The following is a 17551-nucleotide window of genomic DNA, read 5'->3' on the forward strand; positions in this document are numbered from 1 at the left end:
TCTATTTCAATTTAAAAAGAAAAAATATTGGCTCTGAGTGAAAGACCTATACTCTGAAAACTATAAGACATTTATGAAGGAAATTGAAGCTGATACAAAAGAATAGAAAGATACCCCATATTCTTGGATTGGAGGAATTAATATTGTTTAAAATGTCCATATTTCCCTAAGCAATCTACAGATTTAATGTAATCCTTATCAAAATACCCATGACGTTTTTCACAGAACTAGAGCAAACAATCCTAACATTTCTATAGACCCACAAAAGACCCCAAATTGCCAGAGCAATCTTGAGGAAAAAAAGAACAAAGCTAGAGATAGCACGCTCCCTGACTTCATACTAAACTACAAAGCTGTGGTCAACAAAACAGCATGGTACTGGTAGAAAAAGAGACATATAGATCAGTGGGACAGAACAGAGAGCCCAGAAGTAAAACCACACACTTCTGGTCAATAAATCTATGACAAAGAATATACAATGGAGAAAAAACAGTCTCTTCAATGAAAAGTGGTGCTGGGAAAACTGGACAGCTACATGTAAAAGAATGAAATTAGAACATTTTCTCACACCAATATGCAAAACTAAACTAAAAATGGATTAAAAGACCTAAATGTAAGACTGGAAACCATAAAACTCCTAGGGGAAAACATAGGCAGAACACTCTGACATAAATCTTAGCAATATTTTTTTGGATCTCTCTCCTAAGGCAAAAGAAACAAGAGCAAAAATAAGCAAATGGGACCTAATTAAACTTAAAATCTTTTGCATAGCAGAGGAAGCCATCGACAGAACAAAAAGACAACCTGTGGAATGGGAGAAAACGGTTGCAAATGATATGACCAATAAGGGTTAATATCCAAATTACATAAACAGCTCTTACAACTCAATATAAAAAAATAACCCAATTAAAAATTGGCCTGGATAGACATTTTCCCAAAGAAGATGTACAGTGGCCAACAGGCACATGAGGAAATACTCAAAATTGCTAATCATCAGAGAAATGCAAATCAAAACCACAGTGAGGTAATCACCTCACAGCTGTCAGACTGGCAATCATCAAAAAGTCTTCAAATGTTGGTGACGATGTGGAGAAAAGAGAACTGTGGTACAATCTGGTAGGAACGTAAATTGGTGCAGCCATTATGGAAAACAGTACAAATGTTCCTCAAAAAACTAAAAATAGGACTACTAAGTGATCCAACAATTCCACAGCTAGATATATATCCAAAGAAAGTGAAAACAGTAATTCAAAAACATACACGCACCTCAATATTCTTAGTAGCATTATATGTAATAGTCAAGATATGGAAGCAACCTGCGTGTCTTATCAACAGGTGAATAAATAAAGAAGATGTGGTACGTATATACAGTGGAATATTACTCAGCCATTAAAAAGAATGAAATAATGCCATTTGCAGCAACATGGATGGACCTGGAGATTATCATTCTAAATGAAATAAGTTAGAGAAAGACAAATGTGATGTCACTTATATGTAGAATCTAAAAAAAAAAAAGTGAACTTATTTACAAAACAGAAAGACTCACAAATTTAGAGAACGAACTTATAGTTACCAGGGGGAAGGGTGGGGGAAGGGATAGATTGGGAGTTTGGAATTGACATGTACACACTGCTGTATTTAAAATAGATAACCAGGGAATTCCTTGGTGGTCCCTGGTTAGGACTCTGGGCTTTTACTGTAGAGGGCACAGGTTCAATCCCTTTTTGGGGAACTGAGATCCCACAAGCCACATGGTGAGGCTAAAAAAATAACACAGATAACCAACAAGGGCCTATTGTATAGCATAGGGAACTCTGCTCAATATTCTGTAATAACCTAAATGGGAAAAGAATTGAAAAAGAATGGATAGGGCTTGCCTGGTAGCGCAGTGGTTAAGAATCTGCCTGCCAATGCAGGGGACACAGGTTTGATCCCTGGGCCGGGAAGATCCCACATGCCACAGAGCAACTAAGCCCATGCTCCACAACTACTGAGCCTGTGCTCTAGAGCCCACAAGCCACAGCTACTGAGCCCACGTGCAGCAACTACTGAAGCCTGTGCGCCTAGAGCCCATGCTCCGCAACAAGAGAAGCCACTGCAGTTAGAAACCTGCGTGCTGCAATGAAAAGTAGGCCCTGCTTGCCACAGCTAGAAAAAGCCTGCGTGCAGCAACAAATACCCAGTGCAGCCAAAGATAAAATAAATAAATAATAAAATAAATCTTTAAAAAGAAAAAAATAGGTACATGTATAACTGAATCATTTTGCTCTGCGCCTGAAACTATCATACCATTGTTAATCAACTATACATCAAGATAAAATAAAAATTTTAAAAAGAGAAGATGTGGCATATATACACAATGGACTATTACTCAGCCTTTAAAAAAGAAAGAAATCCTGCCATTTGCAACAACATGGATGGACCTAGAGGGTATTATGCTTAGTGAAATAAGTCAGAGAAAGACAAAAACTTTATCACTTATATGTGTAATCTAAAAATATAAAATGAATGTATATAACAAAACAGAAACAGATTCACAAAGAGAACAAACTAGTTACCAGTGGGGAGAGGGAGGGGGCAAGATAAAAATATGGAATTAAGAGATACAAAGTACTATGTATAAAATAAGCAACAAGGATATATTGTACAGCACAGGGGAAAATGGCCATTATTTTATTTATTTTACTTTATTTATTTATTGGGTCTTTGGGCTTTCTCTGGTTGCAGCCAGTGGGGGCTGCTCTTTGTTGCAGTGCATGGGCTCCTCATTGCTTGTGGCTTCTCATATTGCAGAGCACAGGCTCTAAGCGTGAGGGCTTCAGTAGTTGCGGCACATGGCTCAACAGTTGTGGTGCACGGGCTTAGTTGCTCTGTGGCATGTGGGGTCTTCCTGGCGCTGGGATCAAACCCGTGTCCCCTGCATTGGCAGGCGGATTCTTAACCACTGCACCACCTAGGAAGTCCTATAAAAATCTTAAATGGAGTATAATCTGTAAAAAGATTGAATCACTGTGCTGTACACCTAAAACTAATATAATATTGTAAGTCAACTATACTGTAATAAAAAATTAAAATTAAATGTTTGTGATATTCTCATCTATTACTTTAATTATGATAATATAGAATATAACTTCCTTATAAACTGTAGAATCACTAAAATCAATATAGACAACAAAAATTCCCCCATCAGTGTTCCTCGCATTATAATTTTGCCATCTAAATTGAGGACATAGAGCTTTGTAAAAGTACTAATCTTCAAATGGTGTATTTTCCAAATTGTTACATGTCAAAAGAAGCTGTTTCAATTTCCCAATCATCAAAGTAAGTTAGTACACTTCCTTACCCTAATGATGGAGATGCTGTGTGACATACTGTTAACATATTACACGGTACACAACACTACATACAATTATGGAAGATAGAGAGTAAAAACACAGTATACATTTTAAGATTGTAATATGTGCAGAGACAATTAAGAAGGAGCCTAAAAAGATTGAGAAACTGCCTCAAAATTTTGCAGTAAGCAACTCAGTTGGAAATAGTTCTAACACTCAGCTGTGCAGGAGGGCAAGGGAAGATGTTTCTTTTGGGCAGTTCCCTGGCGATCCAGTGGTTAGGACTCCACGATTCCTCAGGGGGCTGGGGGGGCCTGGGTTCCATCCCTGGTTGTGGAACTCAGATCTTGCAAGTCGCATGGTGTGGCAAAAAAAAAAAAAGTTTCTTTTGAATTTTCAGTTATGCTTTGTTTACATCCAAATCAGGAATATTGTACTCTGAGAGGTCGCATCAGCACGAAAGTCCAAATAGTTTTTAAGTCAGTGTAGTGTCTTGTTACTTGTTAAATTGGATATAAACAAAGTTCTATTATTTACAAAAAAGAGTGATATACTATTAACATTAAAGTAGTTTTTGCTGCATTAAAAAAAAAAAGAATATTGGCTCTGATAATAAAGACCTTCACTTGAATCCTGGTCCTACCACTTATTAGCATGGAGGGCAAGTTGTTTAAACCTTTTGAGCCTTGGCTTTCCTCATCTGTAACATGGGTAATGATTATACATACTTCAAAGGGTCATTGGGAAGATCAAATGAGATAGTACTTAGTGGCTGCCATATTGAAAATGCTCAATAATTGTTAACCAGTGTTTGGTTGGGTTTTTTATTTAATATTTACTTATTTTATTTATTTATTTGGGGGCACCAAGTCTTCATTGTGGCAGGCAGGCTCTTTAGTTGTGGCATGTGAATTCTTAGATGTGGCATGCAGGTGGGATCTAGTTCCCTGACCAGGGATCAAACTGGGCCCCCTGCATTGGGAGTTTATAGTCTTAACCACTGCTAATGTTTAGACTTGAGCTCCAGCCCCTGAACATTCCGCTCAAATTCAGTGTATTCATACTCACCATCTCCCTTCCTGGACCTCACCTTCTTCTGCCATTGACACATATTGGTAAATGCTCCTGCCTAGGTGCACAGCCAGAGAAATAAGACTCTTCAGTCTCCTTCTATTACTAAGCCATGTTGATACTATTTTCTGAAATATCTCTTATATCCATCAATTTCTTTTCTATTTTCTCTACTTGAGTGCTCTATCTTTTGAATTACCCCCAGTGTCCTTTCATATTTTCTCTCTGCTTCTAGTCTTGTCTCCTCCAATCTAATCTTCACGTTGCTTCCAAATTAGTTTCTTAAATAATTTTTCCTTACTGTAAAAGTAATATGTTTATTATAAGAATTTTTAAAAGTTCAAATAAAAAAGGAAAGAATTACCCGTACAGTCTCTGCCCAGTGATAGCCACCTTTCACATTTTGAAATACATCTTACTAGTCTTTTTTCAGTACATATATCAGTTGTTAAAATGGGATCATTAGTAGGTTAAAATAGGATCATATGGAGGGATGGATATATGGATAGATATATGATACATCAAGTATAAGTAGATGTTGATGGTAAACTATAGGTGTAAGTGTACAATTCATTGTAAAATTCTTTCAACATTTCAATATGCTTGAGATTTTTAATAAGACTTGTAGTTTCATTTTTTAAATTTGTATTATAAACCATATATAGTTCTCTATATGTGCCTTTCTCTCTCTGGCCTTTTCTAGATTTCACACAATGAACCCTCTGCTTTGAACCTTTGTCCACAAACCTTATGATTACAAATGAGTTGGATGATATTTCTCCCATGTTAAACAAAATTCTTTTTAGTTTTATTTTTATTTATTTATATATATATTTTATTTATATATATTTAATTTTTTAAATGTATATATATATATATATTTTTTTTTTTTTCCCCTTTGGCTCCGTCAGGTCTTAGTTGTGGCATGCAGGATCTTTCTTTGCGGCGCACGGGTTTCTTTCTAGTTGTGGCGTGTGGGTTTTCTCTTCTCTAGTTGTGGCGCTAGGGCTTAGTTGCCCGGCGGCATGTGGGATCTTAGTTCCCCGACCAGGGATCGAACCCACATCCCCTGCATTGTAGGATGGGTCCTTTGCCACTGGACCACCAGGGAAGTCCCTGAACAATTTTTACTATGAAGTACTCAGGAGCTCAGCAATGTGGGAGAGTAGCTTCTGATCTCAAAGGAGTGTTGGCAGATAATGCTACTGGAAAGGAATTTGAAAACATTTTTTTTCTTGGTTCTTGATATACTGTTTTATGACTATACCATAAACCTGTTGTTTTTAAGTTCTTCATTATTGTTTCCTAAGGAAAACTACGTATGTTTTTAAGCATTTGTCTTATATAGAACAGTTGTTCTTAATTCAGGGATGTGGTCCCTTCAAGAGGCCCATGAACCTCCCTAAAATTGAATGTGCAATATAGGGTTTTTGTGTATTTTTCTAGAGAAAGGGGTTTTTAACATTCCTGAGTCTGTCAAAGGGGTACGTGGCTCATAAAATGTTAAGTACCACTGATCTAGAGTGGAAGTTCCCAAACTCTACTGCCTAGTAGAAATCACCTGTATATGCATGCCCAAGTGACCTAAGCATTTGACTTGGAAAATTTCCGAGCTTTATCAAATGTATGATTCTCTTTTTTGAAAAGTCCCGCCAACTACGTTACACTTAAAGATTATATTTTAACTCCTACACCTCAGTTGAACCATCCTGTTGGTGTGGCTATTAAAATGCACACGGCTCTCTGTTTTGGTGTGGGCCACCTGGCCAAGCTTCAGCACATGTGAGCCTGATGCGCAGAGCTGGACTAAGGAAGCCCATTTGGCTTCTGTGGGACTGTCTCATGGAGAGTTAGGTGTCTGACATCTGTTGTTTCCTTGCCCTGCAGGCTCACGTGATGGTTCTATGGGACTCTGGGAGGTGACAGATGATGTGTTGACCAAAAGTGACGCAAGGCACAATGTGTCACGGGTTCCTGTGTATGCTCACATCACTCACAAGGCCTTAAAGGACATCCCCAAGGAGGACACAAACCCTGACAACTGCAAGGTCCGGGCCCTGGCCTTCAACAACAAAAACAAGGTATGAGCTTGCTAAAGGTTCCTTGAAGCCTGTTCCTCTTGCTTCAGCTTCTTGGCTTATGTCTTGAGAGATGCACTCTCCTTCTCCTTCCCCAAGTCAGAGCTTACTGCATAACTCAGTTCTGAGCCCACAGAGCATCTCTTGAAGGCTGAGGGATGCTCGGTTATAATCTCTCTGAGAAAGATTATAACTGAAATTAAGAAACCCACCGTTCACATTGAGCATTCTCTGGATGGTTCATATCTGTTAGCCTCTCAATTTCCCCAGGGCCACTCTGATTTGAATGTCTCTCATTTGCACGTGAACTTGCAGGTGCTCTATTTTCGGTGTGATTTTCCTACATGCAGTCACTTTCTTCTGTCTTGTATTCAGTTTCTTTTCATTTTTTACTGCCTCTTCTCAACACTGCCATCAAGTCTTACTTAGTCATTTGAGTCAGATCTCCTGAAACTGCTGGACTATTAAGTAGAGTGTTGGTATGGAGACCCAGAGCCAAAAGAGAAGAATCAGACCGCAATTTTAGGACTAGTTCCCTTAGCCTCCTCTCATCCATGTTTATGGGTTAAGAGTAGACTTATCTCTCCCAGCTTAGACCTTCCACTTATAGAAGCTCTCACACTGAGACTTACAAAACTGTCTTTCATGTGTGTGCTCTGCTCTGTCAAACAGGGTGTCATGTGTATGCTTGTATCGAATGGGCTTTTCTAACCGTGGGTGTCTGTGTTCAAACCGGGCCTTGCTTCTTGGGTTCTCTCAAGAAGCAGCCTTGATTTAATATGCTATGCAGCTGCGTTTCCTAGGGTAAGATGATGAGCTGATAATCCATGGCACCATCATGGCATAGGAGTGAGGAATGGGAGGACCCCAACCTGCAGGGTCTTCCCCTGCTTACTGTTGTATATTAGTTGCTGTGAGTATAACCTGCTTTTCATTGCTCTTGCAGGAATTGGGAGCAGTATCTCTGGATGGCTACTTTCATCTCTGGAAGGCTGAAAATACACTGTCTAAGGTGTGATGAACATGACTTAGTAGTTTCACCTTATGGTTAAAATACTTTAATCCTCTCTGAACTTTTTCATTCTTGTCTAAAGCAAGAATTCTCCAGGGGTCAGGGCATGTGATTGCATAGTGCATGAAATTCTGAGTCTGGCCTGCCTCTCTTAAAAGTCCTTTAAAGAAGTCAGAGGGGGGTGATTCTTTCGCATTGCAAGGGCTTGCTGAGAGACTCTTTTAACTAGTAGTCCTCCAACCCACGATGCATTTAAGTATTTGCTTATGGATTGTTGACTTTTTCAGTATTGTGAGGGCAGGAAAAACCTAAATGTTGGGAGCCATTGGCAACCGAAGATCAATTAAACTAAGATAAATCATCTCTAAAATAATCGTGTAAGGTATGGCTTTAATTTAGAATGTTTGCAAGCACCTTTTGCCTAAAGTTAAACCTACCTGTGGATCATTTGCCCTCTTCTTGTCCCAGAGGCCTTTGCTGTTTATTACTTCTATGATACTCTTTTTCAAGAGGAAGCAGAGCTCCAGGAATTATTGATTCCTTCATGTCACAGCAGCCTTTGTGCTCCACTGACCTTGCTTGGTGCCTTACGTGTGTAGTTGCTGTGGATTGGCTGAATGACAAGGATCCAGGGTTAAGGCTGATTGGGGTTACCTGGGATTGAGCAGTCCCACGAGTGTACAGCTCCCATACAGCTGGGGAGTTAGGCTGAGGGTAGCGAAATCAGCCCCTTTATCTGAAGATCAGTGAGAAGGGTGGTGGCTCTTCCTGGCAGAAAGAACAGAGTGGGACCTTGGTTTTAGTGCCCTGGGGTTATCCCTGGAAACAGCCTGTGTTTTTTGGCCTTTCTCTCTGCTTCTGATTATTTAATTCCAGCTTGACCTTTTTCCTAACCAGTCCTCCTTGGTACCTGGATCTTGTTTCTGATCACACCCTTTCTCTCTCTTACATAAGGGTGGAGCAGGGTGTTATTTCCTTAATTGGGACATGTCTTTTTGTCTGCGACCTTGTGTGTCTAGTATATAAGGAAAGCCCACAGAGGTGGGCATCGAAGAACAATGCCCTGCTGTGTACTTTCCGGTTATGCCGTAGGTACATCTCTCTTCTCTCTGTTTTCAGCTCCTCTCCACCAAACTGCCATATTGCCGTGAGAATGTGTGCCTGGCCTATGGTAGTGAATGGTCAGTGTATGCAGTGGGCTCCCAAGCTCATGTCTCCTTCTTGGATCCACGGCAGCCGTCATACAACGTCAAGTCTGTCTGCTCCAGGGAGCGAGGCAGTGGTAAGAGGCCCCATATGCCCCTCAGGCTTACAGCTGCATTGTGAATGAGTTTTGACCTTCGGTTTCTATATTGATTTCCAAACAAATACAGTGGTCTTTATGGAACCTGGTGGAGGTGTTTGGTGACACAGAGGGGAGCTTGAATACCTGCATGTGGCAGCAAAGCTTCAAACACTGCAGACAATTGTGTGGCCACAGAAACCTTTGATGAAACCAGTAATCAGCTTATTGGTGGTTTCCTTGTTCTTTCACAGAGCCCTACCCTCTGTCCTGTGGTAGTGTTTTGCTGAGACCCTGCCTGAACTATAAAATTCATGCTGAGGGGTGACCTGGTGGGGTGAGGAAGATTTTACAGAGGGGCATGAGGAGGCTTTGGGGGGTGAGAAATATGTCATTTTGATTGTGGTGATGGTGTCATGGATATATACTATGCTAAAACTCTAAATTGTATACTTTGAATATGTGCAGTGTATTGTATGTCAATTATACCTCAATAAAGCTGAAGAAAATAGTTTAGTTCTACCACTGGGTGAATTAGGCTTCAGCCCCCCACCTCCACCCCATTTTTAATAGCATATTCTCTCTGAGGACATCCTCATTCTTTACTGAGGAATAAAAAGAGAGACTTATGTTGTACTGTACTTTAAGATTTCAGGATACCTTTGTCCGACATCTCATTTCATCTTACCAAGAACCCTGTGGGAACCAGTTTACACCCCATGTTATAGATGAGGAGACTGAGACCCAAATCAGTTAAATAACTTGCCAGACATCACACAGGTTGGCGAGGGAACAGCCAGGGACCAGAATCCAGGTCATCCAACTTGAAGTGTTTCCTTCTTTATCTCACGTTTTCCCCCTCTCGTGCAGAAGGGTGGCTATGTTATCCGGAGAGTCCTAAAAGGCACAGTATGGATTACAAGTTAGCTTCTCTCTTTCAAGTAGTATTTATTTTCATGTAGATGTTGTAAATGTGGCCTTTGTTTTAGGTTTGTTTGTTTTCAGTTATCCTTGAAATACTCACATTTCAGAACAGAGAGAATAATGTGTGTACGGAGAGGAGAAAGGGAAAGAAAAGTCTTGGCCAGAATGATGTCTGCAATGAAGTTTTAAGAGATCTTGGTTACTGTTACAGAAGTAACTTGCAAACGTAATAAGGATTTTTTTTTTTAATTTTTATTTATTTATTTTTGGCTGCATTGGCTCTTCGTTGCTGCGCGTTGGCTCCTCGTTGCTGCACGCAGGCTTTTCTCTAGTTGTGGCACGTGGGGGCCACTTTTTTGCAGTGCGTGGGCTTCTCAGTGCAGTGGCTTTTCTTGTTGCGTAGCACAGGCTTTAGGTGTGTGGGCTTCAGTAGTTGTGGTGCATGGGCTCCATTGCTCCTTGGCATGTGGGATCTTCCTGGCCCAGGGATCAAACCCAGGTCCTCTGCGTTGGCAGGTGGGTTCTTAACCACTGTGCCACCAGGGAAGTCCCCAAACCTAATAAGGAAATACTGATTTCACAGATATTAGTGAGCACCTCTTATGTACTTAGAGACACCTTCACATCCCATGTACTTATCTGATACACAGATGCAGCAGATGTATTTTCCCTGTGACGCAAAGTGATTAGGTGACTTGTCTTCCAATTCACAAGTGAGAGACAGTGCTCCTTTGAATGCTTCAGTTCTAGGCTGTTTACCACTCTCATAACACACTTAATACCAGATAAAGTCCTCTTGTAGTGCCGTGGTGGTGGTTTTAGCTCAAATACAAGAAAGTCCTTGTTAATGTCATGATTTATAAATATGCAGATTACCCTCAGTTTCACTACAGGTTGGAAACCTAATGGAGAAGAGCTTAGAGTTATGAAAGATGACTTCAGAGTGAGTTGAGGGGAGGCAAGAAGGTTCAGGCATACTTATGGTCTTAGGCCAGAAGCATCTTGGGCATCATCAGGCATCTTATACTTCTGTGAGGCTTATGGGAGGGTTTCGGTTAGTGTGTGGACGGGCAGGATGGCATCAGGGTTCTCTGGCATGTGCGTGGGCTGGGTCTGCGTGGGAAAGGCACTATGGTACTTAGGGCTGCCGTGTGAACTCCGTGTCAGAGAAAGTCAGGCTAGCAGACCTGACCGCCCTTTACTTCTCCCTCGCTTAGGGATCCGGTCAGTGAGCTTCTACGAGCACATCATCACTGTGGGCACAGGGCAGGGCTCCCTGCTGTTCTACGACATCCGAGCTCAGAGGTTCCTGGAAGAGAGGCTCTCAGCTTGTTGTGGGTCCAAGCCCAGACTAGCAGGGGAGAATCTGAAACTCACGACTGGCAGAGGCTGGCTGGTGAGTAAGCCCATGCTTCACGTGGTTACTGGACAGCAACAGAAAAGTTGTCTTCCCTCTACCCACCCACTCCCACCCCCACTGACGTACCACCTACCACATAGTTCTTCACTAGTAAGAGGCACTCCCTGGAGCAGAGAAGAGCACTTTCCCTTGATTTTGTTTTTGTGTCTGCCTGTCTGTGGTAAAACTGAGGCCCAGTAAGACACACTGGTTGGCCCAGGATAACCGCCGGGTGATAACAGAGCCAGAAGGAGACGGAACCTCCCGCTTAGGCTGCCAGTGAGTTATTAAAGCATTTGGTTCCAGCAGCCCTGAGAAGACCTTAGGTTTGCCCAGCAGTTCTTCAGCCTGCTTGGTTCCTCCCTAATGTTCATTTGGAAGAACGGGGCTCCCACTCCCCGGAGCACCGGTCTCCTGGTATCAGGTTGTAGACGCAGCATCCACTCCTCTCAAGGAGGCCAGAGGCATTCTTGTCCCTTCTTTCCCCTCTTCTGCTGCATGGCAAGTGCTAACAGAGTCTTTTTTCCCGCAGAATCATGATGAAACCTGGAGGAATTACTTTTCGGACATTGATTTCTTCCCCAATGCTGTTTACACCCACTGCTACGACTCGTCCGGAACGAAACTCTTTGTGGCAGGAGGACCCCTCCCTTCAGGGCTCCATGGAAACTATGCTGGGCTCTGGAGTTAATGACAACTAACTCTCTTCCAAAATGCAGAGATTTACACTAACTTCCATCCTCAGTTTCCATTTTTTCTTTTGATTTTTTTTTCCCAATTGTGTAAGGCCCTCATATTTCAGTGGGAACACCAGAGTTTGCCTATGGTTTACGCACTTGACAGGAAGAACCTCTGTACAGAAATATAAGGGGTTTTCTGGGGGTATTTTTGTTTTTTATTTTCTCCTTTTTTCCCTTGTGGTAAGCAGAATTTTACTTTACTATCTTTTTTCTTTCTGGCTTCTCAACCAGACATTGTTGTTAATTCCTGTTTGTATTTTTTCTTTAAGTGACACACACTCTCCCCTCTCTGGCTTCTTTAGGTTGACATAGTCATTCTCACCCTTACTTCACTCTTGAGAGGTAGGGCTCCTTTATAATTATATGGTTGCTGTCAGACTTTCTGTGAAAGTTTGGGGGCTCTGTGTGTGTGTGTGTGTCTGTGTGTGTGTGTGTGTCTGTGTGTGAACTTGTGTGCCTGCAAGTACCGTGTGTCACTGAAATTATCTGGAGTGAGGATTACTGTAATTAAAATATTTATAAAAGAAACAACATTATTCACAGAGTCCAGCTTTGGGAATAGTCTATCTTGTTTTGTAAAGTCTAACAACACTGATTATAGGAAAAATAGAAAGGAAAACAAATCACCAGTAGGAAATCCTTTGAGTTAGATTGAAAGGTTCCTGGGGACTCTCATGCCAGGACTCCAAAGTAATCCATCTTCCACCTGCCTTTCCATCTGTGTGTCCCTCAGGTGAGAACATTTCTGTGTATGTGTCATTTCTGCTTTTGTTTCCCATCTGGTTAAATCAGCGGCCACTCCCCCAAAACATCAGGGTCTCCATCCAAGATGTAGCTCTGGAGGCTGCAGAAGACTTGGTAGGACTTGATAAAAAGAATCTCCATCCCAGCCTCCCTTTCCCTCCTCTCACACAAGACCTGATCTGGTTTCTCAGGGGCCTGAAGCTGGGGGCCTCAAGTCTGCTAAAATTTACATAGTCAATCCCCTTGGCTCTGGGGAGAAACTTCTTTGCCTTTCTTCTAATCTCCCCAGTGGGTTTTGCTTTTGCTTTTTTTTTCTAAATCGGGTTCAGTTCGGGAGGGTGGGGAAGAGCAAGGGACTTGTCTGTGTGTAGTGAGTGCTTCATGTGTGGAATGTTTGTTTTCTTAATACAGTGGAGCCACTCTGTTGGCTTAGCCCTGGGATGGTGATAGGGTGGCCTACAGGCCAGCAGCGTCGTGCATGTAAAAGCATCAGTGTGATTAGTAATTTGCTCCTCCCTTGAACTGTCTGTTTAGTCTGAGGTTTTTAACCTTGCAGGCAACTGACTGACGGTGATGTCCAGTTACTGCTTGCTTTTTATGCATCATGTTGCAGATAACCGCTGCTCCCGCCCACAACTTCCTCCGCCATTCTAAGCACATACTCTGTTTCTGTCAGCAGCCCATTCTGGGGAAAGGAAGTCATATTCCTGCACTCTGGTTTCTAAGTTGCTTTCCCAGTTATCCCCCTCTGCTCCCTCTGCTCTGGGTGTACATGGGGAGATTGAAAAAAAAGAGCGTCTTCTCCTTGGTTAAGGGGGCTGGTGGGGAGGGGAGACAGGTACAAGGCATACACCACAGGTTCTAGAATTCTCATCTTCTAACCTAGAGAAATAGGTGCTATAAAACAGGGAATTAAGCAAAATGCTGGATGCTACAGATCTTTTAATTGTCTTAATTTTTTTCTATTATTAAACTACAAGCTGTAGATGTCTTAGTTCTCACAGAACTCATTTTAAACCTACTTGTATTAAAAAAAAAATCTTAAGTAGGATGTTTTGTACTGTTGCCAGACTATCTTCTGTGATGGGCAATGCGTTTGATTGTTTGAGATTTTGTTTTTAAAAATGTAGCACTTGACTTTTTGCCAAGTAAAATAAAATAAATATTATTCCAGTGCAAAGTGGTTTGAGTATGTAGAACCAGGAGGCAGCAAGAAAAAGGCCCCACATGACTGGTGGGAAGGTCAACTTGGGGTGCTTGGATTGCTGGGAGCAGAAGAGTACAGGAGTTCCCTCAAGGGTAAAGGCAGGTCAAGGGCAAACACACAAACACTAAGACCTGCTTGCCCCGGGTCCCCAGCCCTGGCTCAAGATCATTTGCTCTGGAGTCCACTTGAGAGTGGGTATGCCCCGCAGGAAGTAGTGAGGTGCTTGGAGAAAAACACTGACAATGAGGGAGGATGCTAGTCCTTGCTCTGAATGACTGTGGATGTGAGCAAGGTGACCAGCTCCTCTTATATAAACCAGGGATGGTGATAGGCCCCGTCTGCTTCAGTGGAGGAGCCCTGAGAATGACTGTGAAAGTGCCCTGGGAACAGTATCATTTTTTTTGACATTGGAGCCATAGATCCTAGCTTCAAGAGGAGGACGCAGTGTCCATAGTGGGTGAGGCTCTTCCCAGAAGCTGTTTGGGGCTGTAGCTGAGAGCAAGGCAGACTGCTGAACCCTACGACTTTCCTCACAGTCATCTCTGGAAGACCCGTCAGGGCTGGTCCACAGACCCAGGCAAGCTGAAGACAGCTGCCCTTAGAGACTGATTCAGAACATGACTCATACAGGCACCTACCTATATGATCAAAGCCTGCGAAACAGGAAGGGGGAGGTGAATGAGTTGAAGCAGTTGGGAGAGCTTCCTAGAGGAGAAGAGTTACATTTGGAAAGGGACTGGAATTAGCCTTTCCCAAAATGAGATTTTCAGAATCCCCATCCCATGGAATAGTAATTGGTATTTGCAAAATGTTCCATGGTCGAATTATTTTGGGGAGATGCAAACTAAAACAAAGACATGCTTCTTCACAACCTGAAGTTTGGGGTTACCATGGGACTCGTGCATGAAACACGCTCAGAGAAAGGTGACGGGATGTGGGGGGGGGGGGGCCTGGCCTGGACTTCTGGCCTCCATGGAATCTTGGCCCTGCTCCCACTTTCCAGCCAGACTTTGCAGCAAAGTATGTATCACAGAAGGGCTTTGTGGACTTTATGTGGTCCCTCCCTTTCCTGCCAGCAGTCCTTACTCCCAGGCCATGAAAGAACTTCCTTGTTCTCAGGCACATGCCTCCTTCCAAATGGTCTCCTGGCTCCTCCTAGCATACTTTGGGTCCTTCTGCGGAAGGCTTTGGAACCTCATTCATGCTGTGGGTTCCCCCAACCCTGCCACTCCAAAAGTTGATTAGTGTTAATCCAGTCCATTAAATTAACTATTAAATTTATCAGTGTTCCTAATAAAGCTAAATATTGCCAGTCCAGGGTTCTCTGACCCCAGACATTTCCTAGAGCAGATACCCAGAAAAAGAAAGACAGGGTGTCAAGACCCTTGGCTCAGGATTGGGTGGTCTGTCTTGTAAGATCCTATGACCCAAGTGTTTTTTTCCTTCCTTTTCAGTTGACTGGTGTCTGGGAGGCAACAGTATGGAAGGGAAAGGGGAGAAGAGGAGCACTCAATGTTTCTTGCTTTTAGCTACATCTCATTTCATCCTATTGTGCTGAAATGGCTGGAAGCTGGGAAGGTAGAAACATGGGCTTCTAATTCTGGAATTACTGATGAAGACAAAAGAAAGTTCGGGTTTTTTAGCTTGGTTCTCCTGCCCTCATTTCAGCTCCTCCAAAGAATAATCTAGAGAAACAAATGTGAGAAATTTATTTCTAAACTACCACTGGAGAGAGAGAGGTGTGAACTGAACTAAAGATGGGATTGTAAACTCCTACAATACAGCTCTCCAAGACAGAGACATGAGCTGTCCTCTTAAATTCCACTTGGGTTGAGCCTCACATCTGAACACTCCTCTTGATTAGTGTGTAATTGCCGAAGTCAAAATTTCTAAAGGATAATAATACTCATTAACTGAGCTCAGAGTCACATGTTTACTGCGTTTCTTGTTAAGCAGTATTCAGAGCTGTAATTAACATCCCTAGTGCTATGAACAGGAAGAAAACAAATGATCAACTCCAGTCTTAAAGAAAATAAACTTCCCTCACTCGTAGCTACTTTTTTCTTAGCTGGTGACAGCCTGGACAGAGGACTGGAAATGATAATGCAGTTTCTTTTTTCTCCAGGGTCAAGGCCATTTGTCAATGCAGAGAATGCTGTGCTGGGTACCTTGGCCTGAGGTGTGGCAGTTTGGGCCCTGTAATGTGTTGCTTACCCAAGAAACATCCTTCACTACCACCACCAGCACTCTGCTTCCCTAGGCCCTTCTGCTAAAAACAAAATTATTGCTGCTATTACCATGCTTAAGTTCCCACCATTAGATCTTTCATTTTTCTTGAGGGAGGGGGTTGTTATACTGCCTGATTAAAGAAACTAAAAAAAAAAAACCCAAAAAAGGGACTTTCCTGGGGATCCAGTGGTTAAGACTGTGCTCCTAATGTAGGGGGCATGGGGTTTAAATCCCTGGTTGGGGAACCTGCATGCTGAAAAAAAAAAAAAAAAAAGATACTATTGGTCTTATCTGAAGGAGATAAATTTATGCCACCCCCAAATGCCAATTGCTCAAGGTAAGTGTGGACTGAAAGGGGAGGATATGGGATCAGTTATAGTTCTACTGCTCCTGCTCATGGACCTGCCTTTAAACAAGTCTTTTCCCCTCTCTGGACATCAGGTTTTTTTAATCTTATACAATGAAGACAGGAGTTCAAATTAGATGTTAGTTTCCTGGATCCACAACAACTATTCTGATAGTGCAGGGAAGCCTAAGAAGAATAGGAAGTGATCCTCAAGCAGTTTGTCCTCAAAGCAGGTAAATATAGCAGGGTTTCTTACATGAGTCTTATTTTCCTAACAGTTTCCAGTAAAACATTGGGAATTGTAGTGTCCCCCCAAAAATTCAAGTCTACCAGAAACCTCAATGTGACTTTAACTGGAAATGAGTTCTTTGCAGATGTAATTAGGGGAAGGATTGAGATAGGCTCATAGTGGGTTAGGGTAGGCCCTAACTCCAGTGAGAGTGTCCTCATGAGACAGAAAAGAACATACAGGGACACCCAGCGAAGATGATATGAAGACAGAAAGAGATTGGAGTGATACATTTATAAACCACAGAATGCCAGGAGCCACCAGAAGATGGAAGAGGCAAGGAAAGAGTCTCTTTTAGAGCCTTGAGAAGGATTGTGGCCCTGCTGACATGGGCCTCCACAACCCGTGTTTCTGGCCTGGATTTCTGGCCTCCAAAACCATAAAAGAATGAATTTCTGTTGTTTTAAAACCACCAAGTCTGTGGTAATTTGTTTCAGCAGCACTAATGAATTAACACAGGAATATTGAGGAATTTTCAGATACCAATTTTTATGAAATCACATCTGAAATTTAAGAAAAATTTTTTTCTTTTATGATGATACAAAGAGGAACTATACTTACCAAGTAGTACTAAGACTTGTAAAAGCAAAAATTAAAGCTCAGAACCATACTTGAATTGCTTCTGCCTGAAAAACCTTTTCCTTCCAGGACAACCAAGGCAGTGACCCCCAAAACTGCCTACCTCTGGTTGCTTTTTTCTGCCTCAACATTTTAAACTTTTACTCTAGGTCATCTTTTCACAGTGTAGACAGTAGAGTCTCAGGATGCTTCCCTATCGAATTTATTAGCCAACAACACGGACAGCTCCCTGCAGTCCCTCTTGATAACAGGAGAAAATAGAAGATCTAACTAATGCCTAACATACCTAAACTTGCTTTACAATAGGATCTGCCCT

General features: G+C 42.1%; 1 protein-coding gene across 1 annotated transcript in view; it reads left to right on the forward strand.

Annotated features, from left to right (window-relative positions):
• DCAF12 (DDB1 and CUL4 associated factor 12) overlaps window positions 1-13765 on the forward strand; it is a 44411-nt gene extending 30646 nt beyond the window's left edge. Inside the window, exons 5-9 of the mRNA XM_057723044.1 lie at window positions 6294-6487; window positions 7431-7496; window positions 8616-8778; window positions 10920-11098; window positions 11634-13765. Of these exons, the coding sequence (XP_057579027.1) occupies window positions 6294-6487; window positions 7431-7496; window positions 8616-8778; window positions 10920-11098; window positions 11634-11792 (761 nt within the window). The 3' untranslated portion in view covers window positions 11793-13765. The remainder of the gene's footprint in view (window positions 1-6293; window positions 6488-7430; window positions 7497-8615; window positions 8779-10919; window positions 11099-11633) is intronic.
• The last annotated feature ends 3786 nt before the right edge of the window (window positions 13766-17551 follow it).

This window comes from Hippopotamus amphibius, chromosome 2, assembly GCF_030028045.1.
Source record: "Hippopotamus amphibius kiboko isolate mHipAmp2 chromosome 2, mHipAmp2.hap2, whole genome shotgun sequence".
Taxonomy (NCBI): domain Eukaryota; kingdom Metazoa; phylum Chordata; class Mammalia; order Artiodactyla; family Hippopotamidae; genus Hippopotamus; species Hippopotamus amphibius.